Raw genomic sequence first — 21,184 nt, 5'->3', positions numbered from 1 at the left:
TCTTGTAGTGCATTACCATTTGAAACTTTTATACCACCATACTGAATGGATCAGTCTTTTACAGCAATGGAGGAGGCCATCGGCCCATCAAATGCATCTTATTTCCAAACTATTTACATTGCCCACAGTCCTTTTTAACTGTTCTTGAACCATTGCCTGGTCCAGAATTATCCATTACCTCCACTAACAGATGTTGGAGTTTCAAAGAGAAGAAAGAAATAGATTTCTGGACATTAAAGGTGTCAGGGAGGATTGGAGAGAAAAGATCAAATCATACTAAAAGGTGTAGCAAGCTGAATGGGCCAACTGCCTACTCTTGCTCTTCCTACTTCAGAAACATTGTAGAGGAAATAATTCACACGATACCTACTTTCCAGCAAGAAACTAAAGACAAGACTTTGATTTCGCATAGTTTAAAGTGGAGAATGAAACCCATGTCAATTTCTATAACCACATTTGTAAGCACTTTGTACAATCCATAGTATTACTGTTTCAACAATGCAAATATTGAGACAGTATGTGAGGGTGACTTGATGTGTTTGATACCAATGGCTCACTGTTTGAAATGCTGTCACTTCTAAATGCTGGGAAGACTAGACATTTGCTCCAAACAGCAACATGTTAAGTGATCAAATAATAGCCCTGATATTCTAATGGCCAGATATTCGTTGCAACAGGGTGGACAGGAGTTACTCACTGACACCACATGTAGATGTCAACATCACTGATCCCAATTGCTGAGAAATTAAAGCTTTACAGTGGGCACTGGAAACCTCGAAGATCGATCCATGAAGTCAGAATTTGGATGTTTGTCTTGTTTGAGATCAACAGTAAATCTCCTGAACTGGGTAAGTATTAAAACTGAAACCATCACCCAGTTCATGTATACTGAGCCCCAGCAGAACAGACACTGACTCTCTTCATGCCCCTCCTCCCTTAAAAACTTATCCAATTAACTGCTACCCTACACACTACCCCCACAGTCTCAGCCACTTCTGTCACAACACCATCAGCAATGCAGCGCTGTTTCACATTGCAATTGGCTTTAGCAAATTTGGTCATGGTTCTTGTTGGACTAAAAAAAGACAGCATTGTCTTGAGCAATCAGATTATTATTTATTATATACTTGATGCAAATCTGTTTCTAGGTCCTTGATTGTTTGACTGATGAGACCATTGTGCCCATTTTCCTTTATCGTGTCACTCATCCTCCAGCAAATAGGAAGCCCCAACTGCACAACAGCTCATGTAGTTGAGATGAGAGCAGCTGGTGAGAATGCAGGCAGTATGATGAGAGTTGGTAGGATCATGCAGGGTGCACATGCCGTTGGGGGCTGCTTAATAGATTCTTTTGTGTTGTACTGGGGAAAGATAAATGCCCTCCATCACGCACTATATTACTGGAGGAATTGGGAAACTTAAGGATTGCCCTCCTTTGGGTTGAGGCATTTATGGCATGCAAGGTTACAGGAGGATTTGGAGAATCTGCTCATGCTGGGGGTCAGATTTTACACTTGTAAATCTATCTCCAAAGGTAACTTCAGTGTTGAAGGACTAATAGATTTACTGTTGGCTGGACAGATAGTGACATGAATGGAAAGGCAACGTTTCAACTGTGTATAACTTTCAGCCTTCACTCCAGCCTGTTTTATACCATCTCAAAGGTAAAGATGACCTTTCCAGCACAGATTGAAAGGAAAATTCAATTTACAATCCAGGATTTTAGAACTCTCTCTACACTGTCCCATCAAACAGCCCAAGGGAGGGTACAGTGCAGGGTTAGATACAGGGTAAAGCTCCCTCAACTTGGTAACCACTTCTAGTGCAGGTACATAGTTAGATAAAGCTCCAGTGTACCACTTTTCACTGCTCGATTGCTGCCTAATCTGTTGAAAACTTGCCATCTCCACTCAGACCTGTGTAGACAATGTTTTTGGTATATCCTGAGATGGTTCACTGAGTGGCTTTTGCTTTCACTTCATGTGGATAATGAGGAATACTTTAAAAATAAAGTGATCAAATTGATAAGCTGATGGGTTTGCTCCGTTTCCACTTTGTCTTGTCTAATTCTTACACAACCACAATTGTTTGAGAATGTCCAGCAGGCTGTGCAAAACAAAACTGCCTGACCTGCCAGTCACGACTTAAAACCAAGTCCAGGATGGGCCCCCGAGGCACCACTGTTCTCTGCAAAAACAGGACACAGCAAAGTAATGTTCCTGCCAAATCCTGATGAGGCCTTAACTGCCTGGCAGGACTGGGTCTGACACATGTCTCTTAATGTCTGTATCAGTGCTAGAGCTTTCCAAATGTTCTGGGAGTGAGGGAAAGCGAGATGGGCTGAAACAAGGGGATGAGGGAGCCAGCCTGTGAAAAGTTGCCGCTTGGGGAGGGGAGGTTTGTTGACCTGGTGGAAGGTGTAGGCTCAGAGTTTGATCTGGCAGTATTGTCAGCAGGGCTCCCCCAGGCAAGGATTCCTGGGAATATTCCTGTGGTTTCTCCGCCTTGGAGCAGAATGGAGTCTGGAGAAAGAAACAGCATTCAGTGAGACTTGTTGTTATGATCACATTCTTATAGTTTAATGATCTAAAAGGTGGGTAGAATTGGAGGGAAATGGCTGGAGATGTGCATTAATATCTGAAAAAGGGCTGAAATTAGGAAAATATGAGACAGCAGGAGTCATGGTGACTCAATGGTTAGCTCTGCTGCCTCACAGCAGGGTCCCCGGGGGGGGGGGGGGGGTCATAGAGCCTGGTGAACCTGCTCCACCATTCATTATGACATCCCGTTCCTGTATAAACACCAGGACCCAGTCCAAATGAATCAATGGGCTAATTACATGGAAGAACATAAGTGAAAGCAGGAATGAACCATATGTTTCCCTGAGCCTCCAATTCCCTACTCTTCAGGGGCTGCCCTAACATTCACTATGGTCATGGTTGATTTTCTGCTCTGTCACTTTTACCCTCAGTCCTCTTGATGCCACCTTGTCTCAGTAACAATAATCTGTTACTACATTCCTGAATATGCCTTAGTATCCAGAAAACCTGGACATGAGGAATTTCAGCTAGATTAAAAATCTGGAACTCCTTTCTTTACAGCACTGTGGGTGTACCTGCATCACACACTGCCGCAGTGCAAGAGACAGTTTACCAGCACAATCTCAAGGGCAAGTTGGGAATAGGCAATAAATGCTGGACTAGCCAGCAATGCCAACATCTCACAAATGACTACCTTTTAATAACTGGTTTCCCCTGCCTGTTCAATGGAGTTTCAATGGCAGATGGTTTTCGATCTTTCACTGTTAAATATGACACTTACCTCTAGAGGAACCATTGGAAGTGGAGTTGCAGGTTGAGTCGAGGGCAACACTTTAGGTTCTTCTGACAGTGGAGAGTACATATCAATGGGACGAGATGTTGGTGACACAGCACTGTAAGCTGGGGGAACAGGTACAGGGACTGCCTGGCGCTGCAGGAGCTGCAAGATGATGTTGATATCAGCTGTCATCCTGGTCTCCAATCTGTGGCAAAGTCAGAAACATGCTGTTGGTTGAGTTTCCTGCCCTCAGCGCCATTGAAAACAGGCCCTCAAATAATTTTTACTTTGCTACCAATATCTACCTTCTGGTGACTGCCCAATTCAAGCCACATAGGATGGTAGAGGGAGGCCCAATGCTGTAGGCCTTCCTCTTCCATCCTACATGGTCTAATAATGGACAAACATATAGATGATAATGGAATAGTGTATGTTAGTTGGTTCTTAGATTGGTTTCATAGGTCAGCTCAACATTGAAGGCCAAAGGGCCTGTACTGCACTGTTATGTTCTATGTAATGTCCAGATCTCAGGAATCACTTTGTGTTACCAAGGCTCTTACAGACAACAGAGATGGGACAACTTCTATTTATTGGTCTGGCCTGGCTCAAACTGGTTTTCTGTGTTAAAAACGCAGTTTCAACCAAATGCATTTCCCCATTCTTTGGCTTCCACCTCACTTGAGTGAGGTCCCCTTTCTAGCCCGCTTTGCCAAGACTTCATCTCTCAAGCCATGCCACTCCTATTCCTGCAGATCCCTGTCAGGCTCCCTGTCTATGACTTGTTGTTGACCTACATCCATTCCTTGGTCAATAATGCTGTCCTGAATTGGCACCCTGGCCTTCTGCATATGGAAATCTTCCAGTTCAGAAGAATACAGATACATGCTGAGATTGATGTTCTGCTTTCATGTCACAAAGCTCAAATCTCTACAAACAAGAGACATTAACATTTCTGCTATGTTTAGCAGAATCTCCATCCAGCAGTGATTCACACGGATGATCTCTGGATTGGCAGGCCTAACATATGATGAACGGCTGAGGATCCTGGGATTGTATTTGTTAAGAGTTTAGAAGGTGAGGGGAGATCTAATAGAAACTTACAAGATAATGCATAGCTTAGAAAGGCTGGAAAATTGTTTCCTAGGTAAAAACAAGGACTGCAGATGCTGGAAACCAGATTCTTGATTAGAGCGATGCTGGAAAAGCACAGCAGGTCAGGCAGCATCCAAGGAGCAGGGAAATCAACATTTCAGGCAAAAGCGCGTCCTTAGGAATACAGGAGGGCTTTTGCCTGAAATATCGATTTTTTTCCGGCTCCTCAGATGCTGCCTGAACTGCTGTGCTTTTCCAGCACCACACTAATCTGGGAAACTGTTTCCCACAGGCGGGGATACTAGGACCCGTGGGCACAGCCTTAGAATTAGAGGGAGTTGATTTAGAGGGAAATGAGGAGACAGTTCTTCAGCCAGAGAGTGGTGGGCCTGTGGAATTCATTGCCACGGAGCACAGTGGAGGCTGGGACGTTAAATTGTCTTCAAGGCAGAGATTGATAAATTCTTAATCTTGCAAGGAATTAAGGGATATGGAGCGAGTGTGGGTAAGTGGTGTTGAAATGCCCATCAGCCATGATTGAATGGCAGAGTGGACTCGATGGGCCAAATGGCCTTACTTCCACTCCCATTTCTCATTGTCTTATGTTTAGAAAATCCCATTGGCAATCTCGCCAGTTTGAGAACTCATTGTTCTTACCATGCTCAAAGCAATCATGACAACTCTGAGGGTTTGATGAACTTCAACTTTTTCACATACAATATGTTAAGGAACTGGTGCAGTCTTATTCCATGAATGGTCTGGAATGGTCTCGATGAAGTATTTAAATGATTAAATAAAAACCGCTTGGGAACCGTACAGCCTTCTGGACTCCAGTCCTAAAACTGTTGAACTCAATATTGAGGCAACTTCTCCCATGTCCTGACCCCAACTGCCACACCCCAGGCCTTGTTGTCACGTGGTCTGTTTATACACACCACCCATTGTTTGCCACTAATAGACACCATTAGTAGCTATTCATTCACCTAGGCTGATTGTTATCCACTCCTACGTCTGTGCAACACTTCTCTCTAGGCTCTACCTCCATCTATGGTTTATTCTTTAACCCTTCCCATCAGCCCATCTTCTGCATAAAAAAGAACATTTTCCTATTTATCACAGTTCTGAAAGTCATTGGACTTGAAACATTAACTCTGATTTCTCTTCATAGATGCTGCAAGACCCGCGGAGCTTTTCAAACAATATCTGTTTTTGATTTTGCATTTAAATGATTATATATGTTTAGTGCCTGTAGTGTAAAGAATAGTGTGTTCATTTTTAATTTAATATTCCTTCTTTGAATAGCTGTTACTTTCCTATTAGCTGCAGAATTTGTTTTGTTTCCCACATCATTGTTACATTTGCATGTATTCAACCTGATTATTTAGTATACTTGATATAGGTCACCCTTGCTATTCAGTGTTTGGACTATAAATGTGTTTCTTGAGTAAAACACCATTACTTTTAACTAACTAACTGGCTCTGTCCTTAGCCAATGCCAGAGTTGCAAAAGTTAAAGTTACTGAACTTGTAATCAAGAGGGCCTTGTGTTCAGATTCTACCATGGCAGCTTGTGCTCTTTCAAATTCAATGAATAAAATCTGGGATTGAACACTAGTCATCAATAATGGTGGCTCTGAAACCAATGTAACTGGGACCTCCCTTTAGCATTATCCTTTGCTCAGACTGGCCTCAGTGCTCAGATCCAAAGCAATGTGGTTAACTTTTAAATGCCCTAGCAAGACTGTCATTTCAAAGCCAATTAGAGATGGGTGACAGAATCTAGCCTTGCCAATGATATCTACATCCTGCAAAGAATGTTTTGGTGAGTTTTGAGAAGATTTGTCGTTCCTGTTAAGGTTCTGGATGTAGGTCTGCCCACTGAGTTGGAAGGTTCCTTTCTAGACATTACATCAGAGCTGAAAATGTGTTGCTGGAAAAGCACAGCAGGTCAGGCAGCATCCGAGGAGCAGGAGAATCGACGTTTCGGGCATGATCCCTTCTTCCTGAAGAAGGTCTCATGCCCGAAACGTCGATTCTCCTGCTCCTTGGATGCTACCTGACCTGCTGCGCTTTTCCAGCAACACATTTTCAGCTCTGATCTCCAGCATCTGCAGTCCTCACTTTCTCCCAGATATTTCATCACCCTCCTAGGTAACATCTTCAGTGGGCCTCCAGGCGAAGCACTGTTCATGATTCATGATTCCTGCTTTCTATTTATATGTTTGGGTTGGTGATGTTGCAGGCAGGGCGTTCTCTTCCCTCACTTCTCTCTGTGTAAAGAAATTACCTCTGATATCTGTCCTATATCTATCACCCCTCAGTTTAAAGCTATGTCCCCTCATGCTAGCCATCACCATCTGAGGAAAAAAGGCTCTCCCTGTCCACCCGATCTAACCCTCTGATGATCTCATATGTCTCGATTAAGTCACCTCTCAACCTTCTCTCTAATGAAAGCAGCCTCAAGTCCCTCAGGCTTTCCTCGTAAGACCTTCCCTCCATACCAGACAGCATCCTAGTAAATCTCCTCTGAACCCTTTCCAGAGATTCCACATCCTCCTATAATGCAGTGACCAAAAGTGTACGCAATACTCCAAGTGCGGCCACACCAGAGTTTTGTACAGCTGCAGCATGACCTTATGGCTCTGAAACTCAATCCCCTCTACCATTAAAAGCTAACACACCGTATGCCTTCTTAACAACCCTATCAACCTGGGTGGCAACTTTCAGGGGTCTATCGACAGAGACACCGAGATCTCTCTGCTCACCTACACTGCCAAGAATCTTACCATTAGCCCAGTACTCTTTATTCCTGTTGCTCCTTCCAAAGTGAGTCACCTCACACTTTTCCACATTAAACTCCATTTGCTTCTTCTCAGCCCAGCTCTGCAACTTATCTATGTTCCTCTGTGACCTGCAACATCCTTCGTCACTATCCACAACTCCACCGACCTTAGTGTCATCCACAAATTTACTAACCCATCCTTCTATGCCCTCATCAAGGTCATTTATAAAAATGACAAACAGCAATTGCCCCAAAACAGATCCTTGTGGTACGCCACTAGTAACTGAACTCCAGGATGAACATTTCCAATCAACCACCAACCTCTGTCTTCTTTCAGCTAGCTAATTTCTGATCCAAACTGCCAAATCATACTCAATCCCATGCCTCCATTTCCTGTGCAAAAGCCTACCGGAGGGAACCTTATCAAACGCCTTACTGAAATCCAAATACACCACATCAACCGCTTTACCCTCATCCACCTGTTTGGTCACTTTCTCAAAGAACTCAATGAGGTTTGTGAGGCACGACCTAACCTTTACAAAACCATGTTGACTATCCCTAATCAAATTATTCCTTTTGAGATTATTATAAATTCTATCTCTTATAAGCTTTTAGAACACTTTTCCCATAACCAAAGTAAGGCTCACTGGTTTGTAATTACCAGGGTTGTCTCTATTCCCCTTCTTGAACAAGGAAACATTTGCTATCCTCCAGTCTTCTGGCACTATTCCTGTAGACAATGAAGACATAAAGATCAAAGCCAAAGGCTCTGCAATCTTCTTCCCAGAGATTTCTTGGATAAATCCCTTCTGGCCCAGGGGACTTATCTATTTTCACACTTTGCAGAATTACTAACACCTCCTCCTTGTGAACCTCAATCCCATCTCGTCTAATAGCCTGTATCTCAGTATTCTCCGCAACACCATTGTCTTTTTCCAGTGTGAATACTGATGAAACATTTTCATTTATCGTTTCCCCATCTCTTCAGACTCTACCCACAACCTCCCACTACTGTCCTTGATTGGCCCTAATCTTACTCTCGTCATTCTTTTATTCCTGATATAAAGCTTTAGGGTTTTCCTTGATCCTATCTGCCAACGACTTCTCATGTCCCCTCCTGGCTCCTCTTAGCTCTCTCTTTAGGTCTTTCCTGGCTATCTTGTAACTCTCAAGTGCCCAAACTGAGCCTTCACATCTCATTCGAACGTAAGCCTTCTCCTTCCTTTTATCAAGGGTTTAGAGGCTTATGAGCCAAATGCTGGCAAATGGGAATAGATTAATTTGGTATGGATGAGTTGGACTGAAAGTCTGTTTCCACGCTGGACATCTCTAGAACTGTATGACAATAACTTGACACTGAATCAAGGGTTTTGTGCATATTTTAAATTAAACAATTAATTAATGTAAACAACGTGAGAGTTTGTGTCAGCAGTGCAAGAGTATATGTTTGAGGACATGAGAAATATCCCTTAACTTGATTGTGAATATACTGTAGGACAAGTGTTAGTATGAATGAGACTGTGTGTGTGTGAATGAGTGTGAGTGCAGGTGTGAGTATTGATGAACGTGTATGTGGTTCCTGCTTTCCTCCCATTCACAATCACATGACCAAGCAGTAATAGTGTGGCATCCAACAGAAGTGGCACAGATCACACAGCATGCTGGCAAAGTGCCATGGAATTACCAGGAGAAAGTGAGGACTGCAGATGCTGGAGAGTCAGAGTCGCGAAGGGGACACTGGAAAAACACAGCAGGTCAGGCAGCATCTGAGGAGCAGGAGAATCGATGTTTTGCACATAAGCCCTTTATCAGGGATTACCACTGCAGTACCAACGCGTGGGTGATTCTAATCTCGAGTTTTAACCTCCCTCTTTCTTCTGGAGATCACTATACTGTCATGATGATGAATTATAACCCTAGATCACCTATGGACACATTGAACTTTTAATTCTAAATGTTATTTAAGAAGAGCAATTACAGCCAAACCAGAAGTGAGAATGGATATTCTAAACAATATATTTCAGTGACTGTGGACAGCTTAGTCTTGAGGGAGATTATGTAATGTAACACCAGATGAGTGTCAAGGAGCTTCAAAAAGAGAAATGCATTTCAAGCTGAACTGTATTTTCTTGTGAATTACCTTAGACAGTGGACGTTATCAGAGAAAAGAGATTTGTCCAATTGAACGACATGTTTATGCTTTCCCTTTTTAAGAATACACAAGAACGTGAGTTAAAAGTCAGTTTTAACTCCGGTCTGGGTGTGCTATTGTGCAAAGATGTGTGCTGTGAGAGTCACATCTGAGAAAACCACAAGTCTCCCTTGCACTGCAGGATGTCCTTACTGGAAGCCAGGAAAGAAATGAAAGTTCTGCCAAAGTGAAACAAGACAAAGAGCTTTCAGCTAACCCACAAAGTCAAGCATCTCAAAACCAACCACTCACTATCCGACATGTGTTACCGCTATCGCCTAAAGTAACAGCTGCAAAGGTGCTAGTCTACTCTTCACAGAACTCCGAGACTGATCCATATCTCTTTATTCAACTTCTGCCTTTTTTGTAGATACATATTTTGTTTCTAATCTCTGTGCATATGTATCACATTATTACTTCACATGATTAGTAATTAGTAAACTTACTGTTTTGTTAACTGGTAATTTAACTGGTAACTGGCCTGGTTAAATCAGCTGCTTTGAAATTACAGTTTCATTTGTGTTTGTGAGATAGTCATCAACAATAGGAAGGGATTCTTTGTGAATTAACCTTGTCAGGACCATTGAGTGTACAGGTAAATAAAGAAGCTGAACTAATTCAGTCAGGTCACCCTGGAATTTGACAATTTGGGGTATCATCTTGGATTGCACCAATTAGGAATCTTGTCCAGGGTCTGGTTGTAATAACTGGTTATCGTTTGGCCAGTTGCATGTCTCACGACACTGTGATGTTCTCACCTGTTAAGCTGTGCATGGAGCATCTCCAGCCTGGATTCCACCTCCAGCCGTGCCCTGTCCTCCATGCTGGATACTCTCCCCAAGTTAGCATGAGCTGACGCCGAACGTGCTTGTAATTCTGAAAAATGGCTGTCCTTTCTCTCGTCCCAGAAACTGAACATATTTGACACACTTGTAAAAGTACCTGAAAGAGGTGCAGGTTGAAACAGCTGAGTAAGCTCCAGAGAAACTTTACACAATACGTTGACAGAAAAATGCATAGGGGTCAAAGGTAATACTGGGTTTAAACTGCAGACCGGCCAAAAGGATTGATGGGCTAAATGATTGGCTCCATTAACTGGTTAATGATGGGATAAATGACTTTTTCCTATGCTTTAATTAACAGGCTGAATGGGCTGAATGACCTCTTTAACAGCTAAGGGGTTAAATGGCTGATGTATTTATGAGATAATAAACTGACACAGAGAGGGGATTCCTGCTGCTCAGAGTTTATTCCCAGCAGATATTTTAAAATTATTTATTCATGGGGTGTAGGTGTCATTGGATGTCCCGGCATTTATTGCCTATCCCGAGTTATAGAGTCATAGAGATGTATAGCATGGAAACAGGCCCTTCGGTCCAACCCATCCATGCCAATCAGATATCCCAACCCAATTTAGTCCCACCTGCCATCCCTCCAAACCCTACCTATTCATATACCCATCCAAATACCTTTTAAATGTTGCAATTGTACCAGCCTCCAACACTTCCTCTGGCAGCTCATTCCATACACGTACCACCCTCTGAAAAGATTGCCCTTTAGGTCTCTTTTATATCTTCCCCCTCTCACCCTAAACCTATGCCCTCTAGTTCTGGACTCCCCCACCCCAGAGAAAGACTTTGTCTATTTACCCTATCCATGGCCCTCCTGGAGAAGGTGGGGGTGAGCTGCCTTCTTGAACCACTGCAGTCCACCTGCTGTGGGTTGACCCACAATGCTCTGAGGGAGGGAATTCCAGGATTTTGACTCAGAGACAGTAAAGGACGGTGACATATTTCCCAGTCAGGATGGTGAGGGGGACCCTGCAGGGGATGGTGTTCCCATGTATCTGCTGCCCTTGTCCTTCTAGATGATAGAGGTCACAGGTCTAGAAAGTAACTGTCAAAGGAACCTTGGTGAATTCCTGTAGTGCATCTTGTAGACGGTATATACTGCTGCTACTGTGTGTCCATGATAAAGAATGTGATTGTGGGTGTGCTGCTCGATCCCAATGGTGTAAAGCTACCTCAGTGTTGCTAGAGTTATACCTACCTAGGAAAATGGGGAATATTCCATCACACACCTCATTTTGTAGATGGACAGGTTTGCGAAGTCAGGAAGTGAGTTACTCTCTGCAGGATTCCTCGCTTCTGACCTGCTCTTGTAGTCATTCTATTTATATGGCAAGTCCAGTTCAGTTTCTGGTTACACCCAGGATGTAAATAGTAGGGTGCCATTGGTAATTGTCAAGTGGCAATGGTTAGATTGATTCTTATTGGAGACAAACATTGCCCGGCAGCACTTTAAATACTTGTTAGCCCCAATCTGTATATTGTCCAGATCTTGTTGCATTTGAACACGGACTGCTTCAGTAGCTGAGGTGTGACGAATGGTGCTGAACATTATTCAATCATTGGCAAACATCCCTCCGTCTGACCCTATGGTGGAGGGAAGGTCACTGATGAAGCAGTAGGGAGTGATTGGGCCTAGGACACTACCCTGAGGAACATCTGTCATTGGGAAATGATAAAGTCTATTATAAAGAATGTAACAGCAGAGCATTTAGAATTACTTAATCGAAAGTAGTAGATGCATTATGGCCTTCAGTGGGTTAGAAGCAGGATGGATAAAGGGATGTAATATATTTGGCTTTCCAAGAAGTGTTTGATAAGGTACTCAATATTAGCCAACTCAATAAGGGGTTTAGCGGTATTATCACTGGGCGTGTTCATCCAGAAACCCGGCTAACATTCTGGGGACCCAGGTCTGAATCCCACCGTGACACCTGTTGGAATTTGTATTCACTTAAAAAAAAAACTCTGGAATCCATTGCCAATTGTCAGGAAAAATCCATTTGGGTCACTAATACCCTTTAGGGAAGGAAATCTGCCATCCTGACCTGGTCTGGACTATATGTGAATCCTGACCCACACCAATGTGGCTGACTCTTAACTGCCCTCTGAGGCAATTGGGAATGGGCAGTAAATGTTGGCCGAGCCAGCAATGCCCTCATTCAGTTAATTGATTAAAAATATCTGAGCCCATGGAATTGAGGATAATCCATTAACATGGTTTGAAGGTTGGCTAACAAATAGAAGACTGAGAGTTGGGATAAAAAGGGCAACTTCAGGACTGCATCCTGTAACTAGCAGAGTGCCACAGGGATCAGTGACGTGGCCACAATGAGTTATAATGCAAATTAGTGATTTAGATGATGGAACTGAATGTATTATCAACAAGTTTGTGGAAGACACAACAACATGTGGGACAGCAAGTAGAAGGGTGACACAGAGATTTAGAGAGGGTGTGGTCCAGAACTTGGCAGAAATGCTTTGGGAGGAGGATGAGTAGAGCTAAATATTATTTAAATGGAAAAGGACTACAGAAAGCTGCAGCACAGAGGGATTTGGGGTCATTGTTCATCAACCATAAAAAGCTATCATCCAAATTCAGTTGGTAATAAGGAAGGCAAATAGACAGTTAGCCTTTATTTCAAAGGGACTGGAGCATAAAGATATGGTGGTCTTGCTAAAAATATACAAGGCACTAGTCCGACCACGACTGGAATCCTGTGAACTGTTTTGGTCCTCATACACTAACACCGGAGACGGTCCTGAGAAAATTCACTAGTTTGACGAAAGATTTTCTGATGAGGAGAGGTTTGTGTAAGTTGGGCCTGCGTTCATTGGAGTTTCAGAGAATGAAAGGAGACATTATTAAAACGTTCTATATTCTCAGAAATTGACAGGATTGATGTAGAGAGGTTGTTTCCCCTTGAGGGACGGTCTATGACCAGAGGGCATCATCTCAGAGTAACAGGTCATCGTGATAAATAGACAAAGTCTTTTCCCTGGAGTCGGGAGTCCAGAATTAGAGGGCATAGGTTTATGGTGAGAGGGGAAAGATATAAAAGAGACCTAAGGGGCAACTGTTTCATGCAGAGGGTGGTACGTGTGTGGAATGAGCTGCCAGAGGATGTGGTGGAGGCTGGTACAATTGCAACATGTAAGAGACATTTGGATGGGTATATGGATAGGAAGGGTTTGGAGGGATATGGGCCGGGTGCTGGCAGGTGGGACTAGATTGGGTTGGGATATCTGGTCGGGGTGGACAGGTTGGACCGAAGGGTCTGTTTCCATGCTGTACATCTCTATGACTCTATGACTGTATGAGATGAGGAGGAATTTCTTGAATGGCTTTCCATTCCTCTTTATAAATGTTTATTCAAAAACAAAATGGAGCTGGGCTATCGGCAGAAGTGGAAAGGTTAGGGATGGGAAACAGAAAAGGAAGACAGGTTTCCTGAATACAATTCCAATGAAGACAACTGTCATGAGACCTCAACAGCCCAACAAATTCACAAAGAGTTGTGGATGACTCTGGTACCTGTGAAGTGATGGGTTCCATTGCCTTTCTTCCTGTACTCCATGGGGACTGGGTCAGATGTAACAAAGTTCAGATTGGTTGCTGGTGATCTGCTGTTCATCTCAGTCACGCTGGAGGCGGAAGCTTTGAGGTTGTCCTCCCTGGTCTGTGAGCGGGGTGTCATGCTGCTGTCATCCCAGTGCTCCCTGGCTGTATGAGTGCGGTGGTTTGTAAGTGGGACCTTGGCTCCATCAGGATCTCCTTTATTCAGAGTCTCTGAAATCCAAAGCTTTAATGAATATTATACTCCATTTCTCAGCACCTGCACTCAACAACGAAGAGATATCACAATACTGTGAGAAAAATAACCCTCTCCCTCCATTGTAAAATACCCTCTCAACCCCTGAAGGCACTGGGTTAGCACTCCATGGATTTTGGTCACTCACTGCTCATTGGGGTCTCCAAAGATATTTGACTACAGTGAGCATTCTTACAGTTAAATCTAGAAAAAAAACACGAAAAAAGAAGGCTGAGGGGGGTGACCAAATGGAGGTCACTAATATTATGAGGAGATTGGATCAGGTGGTGTAGAGAAAATATTTTGACTTACAAGGGTGTCTCAGACTAACAGAGCATTTACAAATGTGGGAAGGAATTCAGGAGAAGTGTCGATCAGCAGGAAAATGACACTCACCACCACATGGTGAAAAATAGTGACGGGTTCAAGGGCACGCTAAATAAACACATGGGGGAGAAAAGGATTTTGAAAAGGTTTGGATGAGATGCAAAGGGATCGAAGGTGTTGTGTAGGTTAATGGCTCTGAAAGGGTTTATGCTGGAGTCGGTCTGTGCTCACCCAATCTGATAATGTCATACAACCTTGGGTGGGAAAATGGGGAAATATCTTGAAGGGGACAGATGTGACATCTACTGTCTGATAATTTCAATCTCAAGCTAGTATCCCTGATTACTGTCCCGCACTAAACTACATCTTATTCAGATATGAGCCTCTTCTAAGGACTCATTGGTCATTGCCCCTCGGATCACTGTAAAGCAATTGCCAGAAGGCCCAGTTTCAAGTCCCACCTGCTCCAGAGATAGAGTTAGAGAGTCATAGAGATGTACAGCATGGAAACAGACCCTTCGATCCAACCCGTCCATGCCGACCAGATATTCCAACCCAATCTAGTCCCACCTGCCAGCACCCGGCCCATATCCCTCCAAACCCTTCCTATTCATATAACCATCCAAATGCCTTTTAAATGTTGCAATTACACCAGCATCCACCACTTCCTCTGGCAGCTCATTCCATACACGTACCACCCTCTGCATGAAAAAGCTTGCCCTTTAGGTCTCTTTTATATCTTTCCCCTCTCACCCTAAACCTATGCCCTCTCGTTCTGGACACCCCGACCACAGGGAAAAGACTTTGTCTATTTATCCTATCCATGCACCTTATGATTTTGTAAACCTCTATAAGGTCACCCCTCAGCCTCCGACACTCCAGGGAAAACAGCCCCAGCCTCTCCCTATAGCTCAAATCCTCCAACCCTGGCAACATCCTTGTAAATCCTTTCTGACCCTTTCAAGTTTCACAACATCTTTCCAATAGGAAGGAGACCAGAATTGCTCGCAATATTTCAACCAATGAAATATTGGCCTAACCAATGTCCTGTACAGCCACAACATGACCTCCTAACTCCTGTACTCAATACTCTGACCAATAAAGGAAAGCACACCAAACGCCTTCTTCACTATCCTATCTACCTGCGACTCCACTTTCAAGGAGCTATGAACCTGCACTCCAAGGTCTCTTTGTTCAGCAACATTCCCTAGGACCTTACCATTAAGTGTATAAGTCCTGCTAAGATTTGCTTTCCCAAAATGCAGCACCTCACATTTATCTAAATTAAACTCCATCTGCCACTTCTTAGCCCATTGGCCCATCTGGTCAAGATCCTGTTGTAATCTGAGGTAACCTTCTTCGCTGTCCACTACACCTCCAATTTTGGTGTCATCTACAAACTTACTAACTGTACCTCTTATGCTTTCATCCAAATCATTTATGTAAATGACAAAAAGTAGAAGATGCAGCACCGATTCTTGTGGCACTCCACTGGTCACAGGCCTCCAGTCTGAAAAACAACCCTCCACCACCCTCTGTCTTCTACCTTTGAGCCAGTTCTGTATCCAAATGGCTAGTTCTCCCTGTATTCCATGAGATCTAGCCTTGCTAATCAGTCTCCCATGGGGAACCTTGTCAAATGCCTTACTGAAATCCATATAGATCACATCTACCACTCTTCTCTCATTAATCCTCTTTGTTACTTCTTCGTAACTCAATCAAGTAACTCAAAAACTCAATCAAGTTTGTGAGACATGATTTCCCACGCACAAAGCCATGTTGACTATCCCTAATCAGTCCTTGCCTTTCTAAATACATGTACATCCTGTCCCTCAGGATTCCCTCCAACAACTTGCCCACCACCGAGGTCAGGCTGACCGGTCTATAGTTCCCTGGCTTGTCCTTACCGCCCTTCTTAAACAGTGGCACCACGTTTGCCAACCTCCAGTCTTCCGGCACCTCACCTGTGACTATCGATGATACAAATATCTCAGCAAGAGGCCCAGCAATCACTTCTCTAGCTTCCGACAGAGTTCTAGGGTACACTTGATCAGGTCCTGGGGATTTATCCACCTTTATGTTTTTCAAGACATCCAGCACTTCCTCCTCTGTAATCTGGACATTTTGCAAGATGTCACCATCTATTTCCCTACAGTCTATATCTTCCATATCCTTTTCCACAGTAAATACTGATGCAAAATATTCATTTAGTATCTCCCCCATTTTCTGCGGCTCCACACAAAGGCCGCCTTGCTGATCTTTGAGGAGTCCTATTCTCTCCCTAGTTACCCTTTGGTCCTTAATGTATTTGTAAAAACCCTTTGGATTCTCCTTAATTCTATTTGCCAAAGCTATCTCATGTCCCCTTTTTGCCCTCCTGATTTCCCTCTTAAGTATACTCCTACTTCCTTTATACTCTTCTAAGGATTCACTCGATCTATCCTGTCTGTACCTGACATATGCTTCCTTCTTTTCCTTAACCAAACCCTCAATTTCTTTAGTCATCCAGCATTCCCTATACCTACCAGCCTTCCCTTTCACCCTGACAGGAATATACTTTCTCTGGATTCTCGTTATCTCATTTCTGAAGGCTTCCCATTTTCCAGCCGTCCCTTTACCTGCAAACATCTGCCCCCAATCAGCTTTCAAAAGTTCTTGCCAAATACCGTCAAAACTGGCCTTTCTCCAATTTAGAACTTCAACTTTTAGATCTGGTCTATCCTTTTCCATCACTGTTTTAAATCTTATAGAATTGTGGTCGCTGACCCCAAAGTGCTCTCCCACTGACACCTCAGTCACCTGCCTTGCCTTATTTCCCAAGAGTAGGTCAAGTTTTGCACCTTCTCTAGTGGGTACATCCACATACTGAATCAGAAAATTGTCTTGTACACACTTGACAAATTCCTCTCCATCTAAAGCCTTAACACTATGGCAGATCCCACTTGATGTTTGGAAAGTTAAAATCCCCTACCATAACCACCCTATTATTCTTACAGATAGCTGAGATCTCCTTACAAGTTTGTTTCTCAATTTCCCTCTGACTATTAGGGGGTCTATAATACAATCCCAATAAGGTGATCATCTCTTTCTTATTTCCCAGTGGATTCGTGAACAAGCCGGGTTTTAGTAGAGGGTATCCTGATTGGATTACTATCCTTCTGGTATGGGTATCTGAAGAGATAGATTAGAGTGGTGCTGGAAAAGCACAGACAGTCAGGCGGCATCCGAAGAGCAGGAAAATTACTTTTCGGGCAAAAGCCCTTCATCAGGAAGAAGGGCTTTTGCCCGAAACATTGATTTTTCCTGCTCCTCGGATGCTGCCTGACCTTCTGCACTTTTCCAGCACTACTCCAATCTCCAGCATCTGCAGTACCCACTTTCGCCCATCTGAAGAGATAGTTTCATGGATAGTTCAGTGGGATCCTGCATGGAATCTCAATTTTTTGACTTGCAATTAAATGACAAATTCTTCTAAGACCATGAGTATGGTGACCTAAGTGCCTCAAATTCTTGATTCAGAACCCAAAGTTTACAAGCTCATAATCCCATTCAGGCAGGTAAGGAAACTAAGCTCAGTCAAGTCTGATCATTGCTGAACCTGCACCAGAAAATAATGATGAAGTTCATGGGATAGCCGACAGGAACCATCTCCCTGCTCCTCAAACTCCACTCCCCAACCCAGTCAGGATCTATTTGTCACTCCCTGAGACACCATGTTCTTAACAAATTCCCTTGCAGCAACGCATGCTGCACTGAACGACTAGCATTAGATCCACAAATGATTCTAATTAATACTGCCTTGCCGTTGCACCAAGGTTGCAGAGCTAATTGTATATCAATTGTTTAATTGTAGGTTGATGCTGATTATTTGGGGATTCTCTTGCGCCTCATTAAATACACACTGAAACAAATATAAAGGACTTACATAAAGGCTGGACTTTGTTCCCAGTCAAAGTGAATGGAGGCAGGAGAATTTCTCTTCAATTCATTGCAGGGTTCACAATACAGGACGTCATTGTTGATTGAAAAGACTTATTGGTACCACACCGTGACTTGCCCTCCATTTCACCCTCAGACATTGTGGACATTGCAAATACAGTAATAATGGAGTCACGGACTGATCATTGTTAATTAATCAATTCATTAATCGGTCATCAATCGCTATCTATTAGCACAACTTTAGGGCTGTTGTGGTGCATTGCCCTACCACTGGGCCAAAGAGTCCAGGTTCTGCCCACAGGAGCCAGTTAGAATTGTCAGAGGTGGACATGACTCAAGGGAATGAGGTAGGGAACACAGTGAACAAACTGAATGTGACTGTGTGAGGATAGGGTGAGTGTGGAAACCAGGGATATAGTGAGTGTGTTAATGCAGAATGTGTATTAACTGCCTCTATTGCTGATAGGCTTTACTTAACCCAGCAGCTGTGTGGTGTGTGTTCTGGGACTGTGGATATGTAACTGGCGTTCACCTTGATTCACTGGTTTTGCATCACCCTCATCTGGAGCTGGTGATATTTATTGGACACTTATGCAGCTGTTGATTGTAAGGGACAGAGTGCCCAGTCTGCACACTCACCAGTGTTACTCCTTTCCCAGAATGATTGCTTCCTTCGTCGAACTCTTCTGTTCCCATTGTCCGAATCCTCACTCGGGGGTGAACGGAGTATCCGATCTGCCTAGGAAATGCATTTTAAAGAACACGATAAAGTGCTTGTCTTAAACAAGGAGGCTCTCAGATTGCAGGACACCTTTGGGGAGGTTGAGGGACTGACTCTACTGGTCGAGTCAGTAAAGGTAAAGTCATCATAATCCTACCAGACCATGGGGCTGCCTTGTCATTACTGAGAGACGACTGGTGGTGATTTAACCTGAGGGTCATCACAGCTCAGGCCAGGGGAGAGGTTGAGAAGGAGAATCCTTCCCGGTAACCTGTGTGATAACTCCATAATTTAGGAATTGTAGAAGTATGGGGAGGTGATGGCCTAGTGGTATTGCTGCTGGAATGTTGACCCAGAGACCCAGGTAATGTTCTGGGGACCCGGGTTCAAACACAGCAGATGGTGGCATTTCAATTGAGAAATAAACTGGAATCACGAGTCTAATGATGACCATGAAATCGTTGTCAGTGTAACACCATACACTAACTTTGGCGAGCTACCAAATATGTCCTCGTACAAATGAACAGCACACATCTGTATAAATAGATGTAGCTGTGTAACAGTGAATACTAAGTGTGTCTTTATCTTTCTGTAAATTGACAGTCTCTCTGCACACCAAGCACTAATGCCCTTTAGGGAAGGAAACTACCATCTTTACCTGGTTGGGACTACACGTGACTCCAAACCCACAGCAATGTGGTTAACTTTCAACTGCCTTCTGGGCAATTAGGAATGGGCAACAAATGCAGGTCTAGCCAGTGACACTCCCATCCCACAGATGAATGCATTGTAAGCTAGCCATCCAGCTCACGGACCCCACACACTCAGTGCAGGCTGCTCATCAGATACAACATCCACTAATACACAAAACAGTCTTAGTGTAGACTGACAGACTGGCTGTACACAGGCATGCTTGACGCACAGTGGTACACAGACGTACCGAATGTACACTACTACGTGGAATAGCTGTTTGAACGTGAGCAGAACAGTACAGGCTTGGAGGGCCGAAGGGCCTGTTCCTGTGCTGTAATTTTCTTTGTTCTTTGATACACTTTGCACATGAACATGCTTGGTGTGCAGAGACACTGTCAGTTTACAGAAAGATAAAGACACACTTAGTATTCGCTGTTACACAGCTACATCTATTTATACAGATGTGTGCTGTTCATTTGTACAAGGACATATTTGGTAGCTAGCCAAACTTAGTGTATGGTGTGACACTGCTCCTACTGCACTACACCGATACAGCAGACACTTTGGGGGTACCAAATCCCTTTCAGAGTACCCCTGCTTTGTATAGATATGCTTGATAGCTCTGATTTTAAATATGGAGGGAGGGAGGCTTAGTGCACATGCTCAGTTAAAATGGGCCATGTACTTGATGTATTATGAATAAAACATAAGAATTAAAAGCAGGAGGAGGGCCATTCAGCCCTTTGAGCTGCCCCACTATTCAATATGATCCTGGCTAATCTCACCTTGCCCTCAACTCCACTTTCCCGTCTGCTGTCCATAACCCGTAACTAATTGAAAAGCAGCCTTGTGTCCTCCTTACATGTACTCAATTTCCCAGCATCCGCAGCTCTCTGGGGGAGTGAATTCCACAGATTTATGATCCTCTGAGAGAGGCAATTTCTCCCATATTAAATCTGCTGCCCCTTATCCTAATACAATGGCGTCTCATTCTAGAGGCCACACATGAGGGAAACACCCTCCCTTTGTTTAACTTAACACCTTCTAAACCTCAGGTAATCTCCACAATCCTTCCAAACTCCAGAGAGTGTAGGCCTAAACTGCTCAATCTCTCTGGGATGGGGAGAGTGAGGAGCCACTGAGAATAAGTGGACCACTAAAGGAGGGCTGAGCAATGGATTATTGCATCGCCATCCTTACAGTGGTTTTCTTGTGCAGTGTTAAATATATTAAAGGGTAAAGTCAAGATTTGATGGGGTGGAGCCTGTTGCCATGGATAGAGAATAAAGCAGGATCATAGAAATTCCAACACAGGAAGAGGCCATTCAGCCCATAAAACTGGGCTGTCTCATTCTATTTCCTTCCACTAGCCCCAAATTTAATGCTTAAGTACTTAAACAATCCGTTATTAAAGGCTCTCTCTTTATTGTACTTCTTTAAGTCTTTCAAGTGTGATATCAC

The 21,184-nt window shown here is 43.6% G+C and overlaps 1 protein-coding gene across 2 annotated transcripts in view; it reads right to left on the bottom strand.

Moving 5' to 3' along the window:
* Positions 1-12: 12 nt before the first annotated feature.
* kcnh6a (potassium voltage-gated channel, subfamily H (eag-related), member 6a) overlaps positions 13-21,184 on the bottom strand; it is a 557,988-nt gene continuing 536,816 nt past the window's right edge. For both annotated transcript variants that reach the window (XM_072561924.1, XM_072561925.1), the window contains 5 exons: positions 18,949-19,048; positions 13,767-14,021; positions 10,142-10,325; positions 3,322-3,523; positions 13-2,522 (listed from right to left, as the gene is read on the bottom strand). In XM_072561924.1, coding sequence (XP_072418025.1) covers positions 2,241-2,522; positions 3,322-3,523; positions 10,142-10,325; positions 13,767-14,021; positions 18,949-19,048 — 1,023 coding nt within the window. In that variant the 3' untranslated portion in view covers positions 13-2,240. The remainder of the gene's footprint in view (positions 2,523-3,321; positions 3,524-10,141; positions 10,326-13,766; positions 14,022-18,948; positions 19,049-21,184) is intronic.

This window comes from Chiloscyllium punctatum, chromosome 42 (genome assembly GCF_047496795.1).
Source record: "Chiloscyllium punctatum isolate Juve2018m chromosome 42, sChiPun1.3, whole genome shotgun sequence".
NCBI classification, from domain to species: domain Eukaryota; kingdom Metazoa; phylum Chordata; class Chondrichthyes; order Orectolobiformes; family Hemiscylliidae; genus Chiloscyllium; species Chiloscyllium punctatum.
The sequence above is the reverse complement of the archived record's forward strand: the minus strand, read 5'-3'. Positions and strand labels throughout refer to the sequence as shown.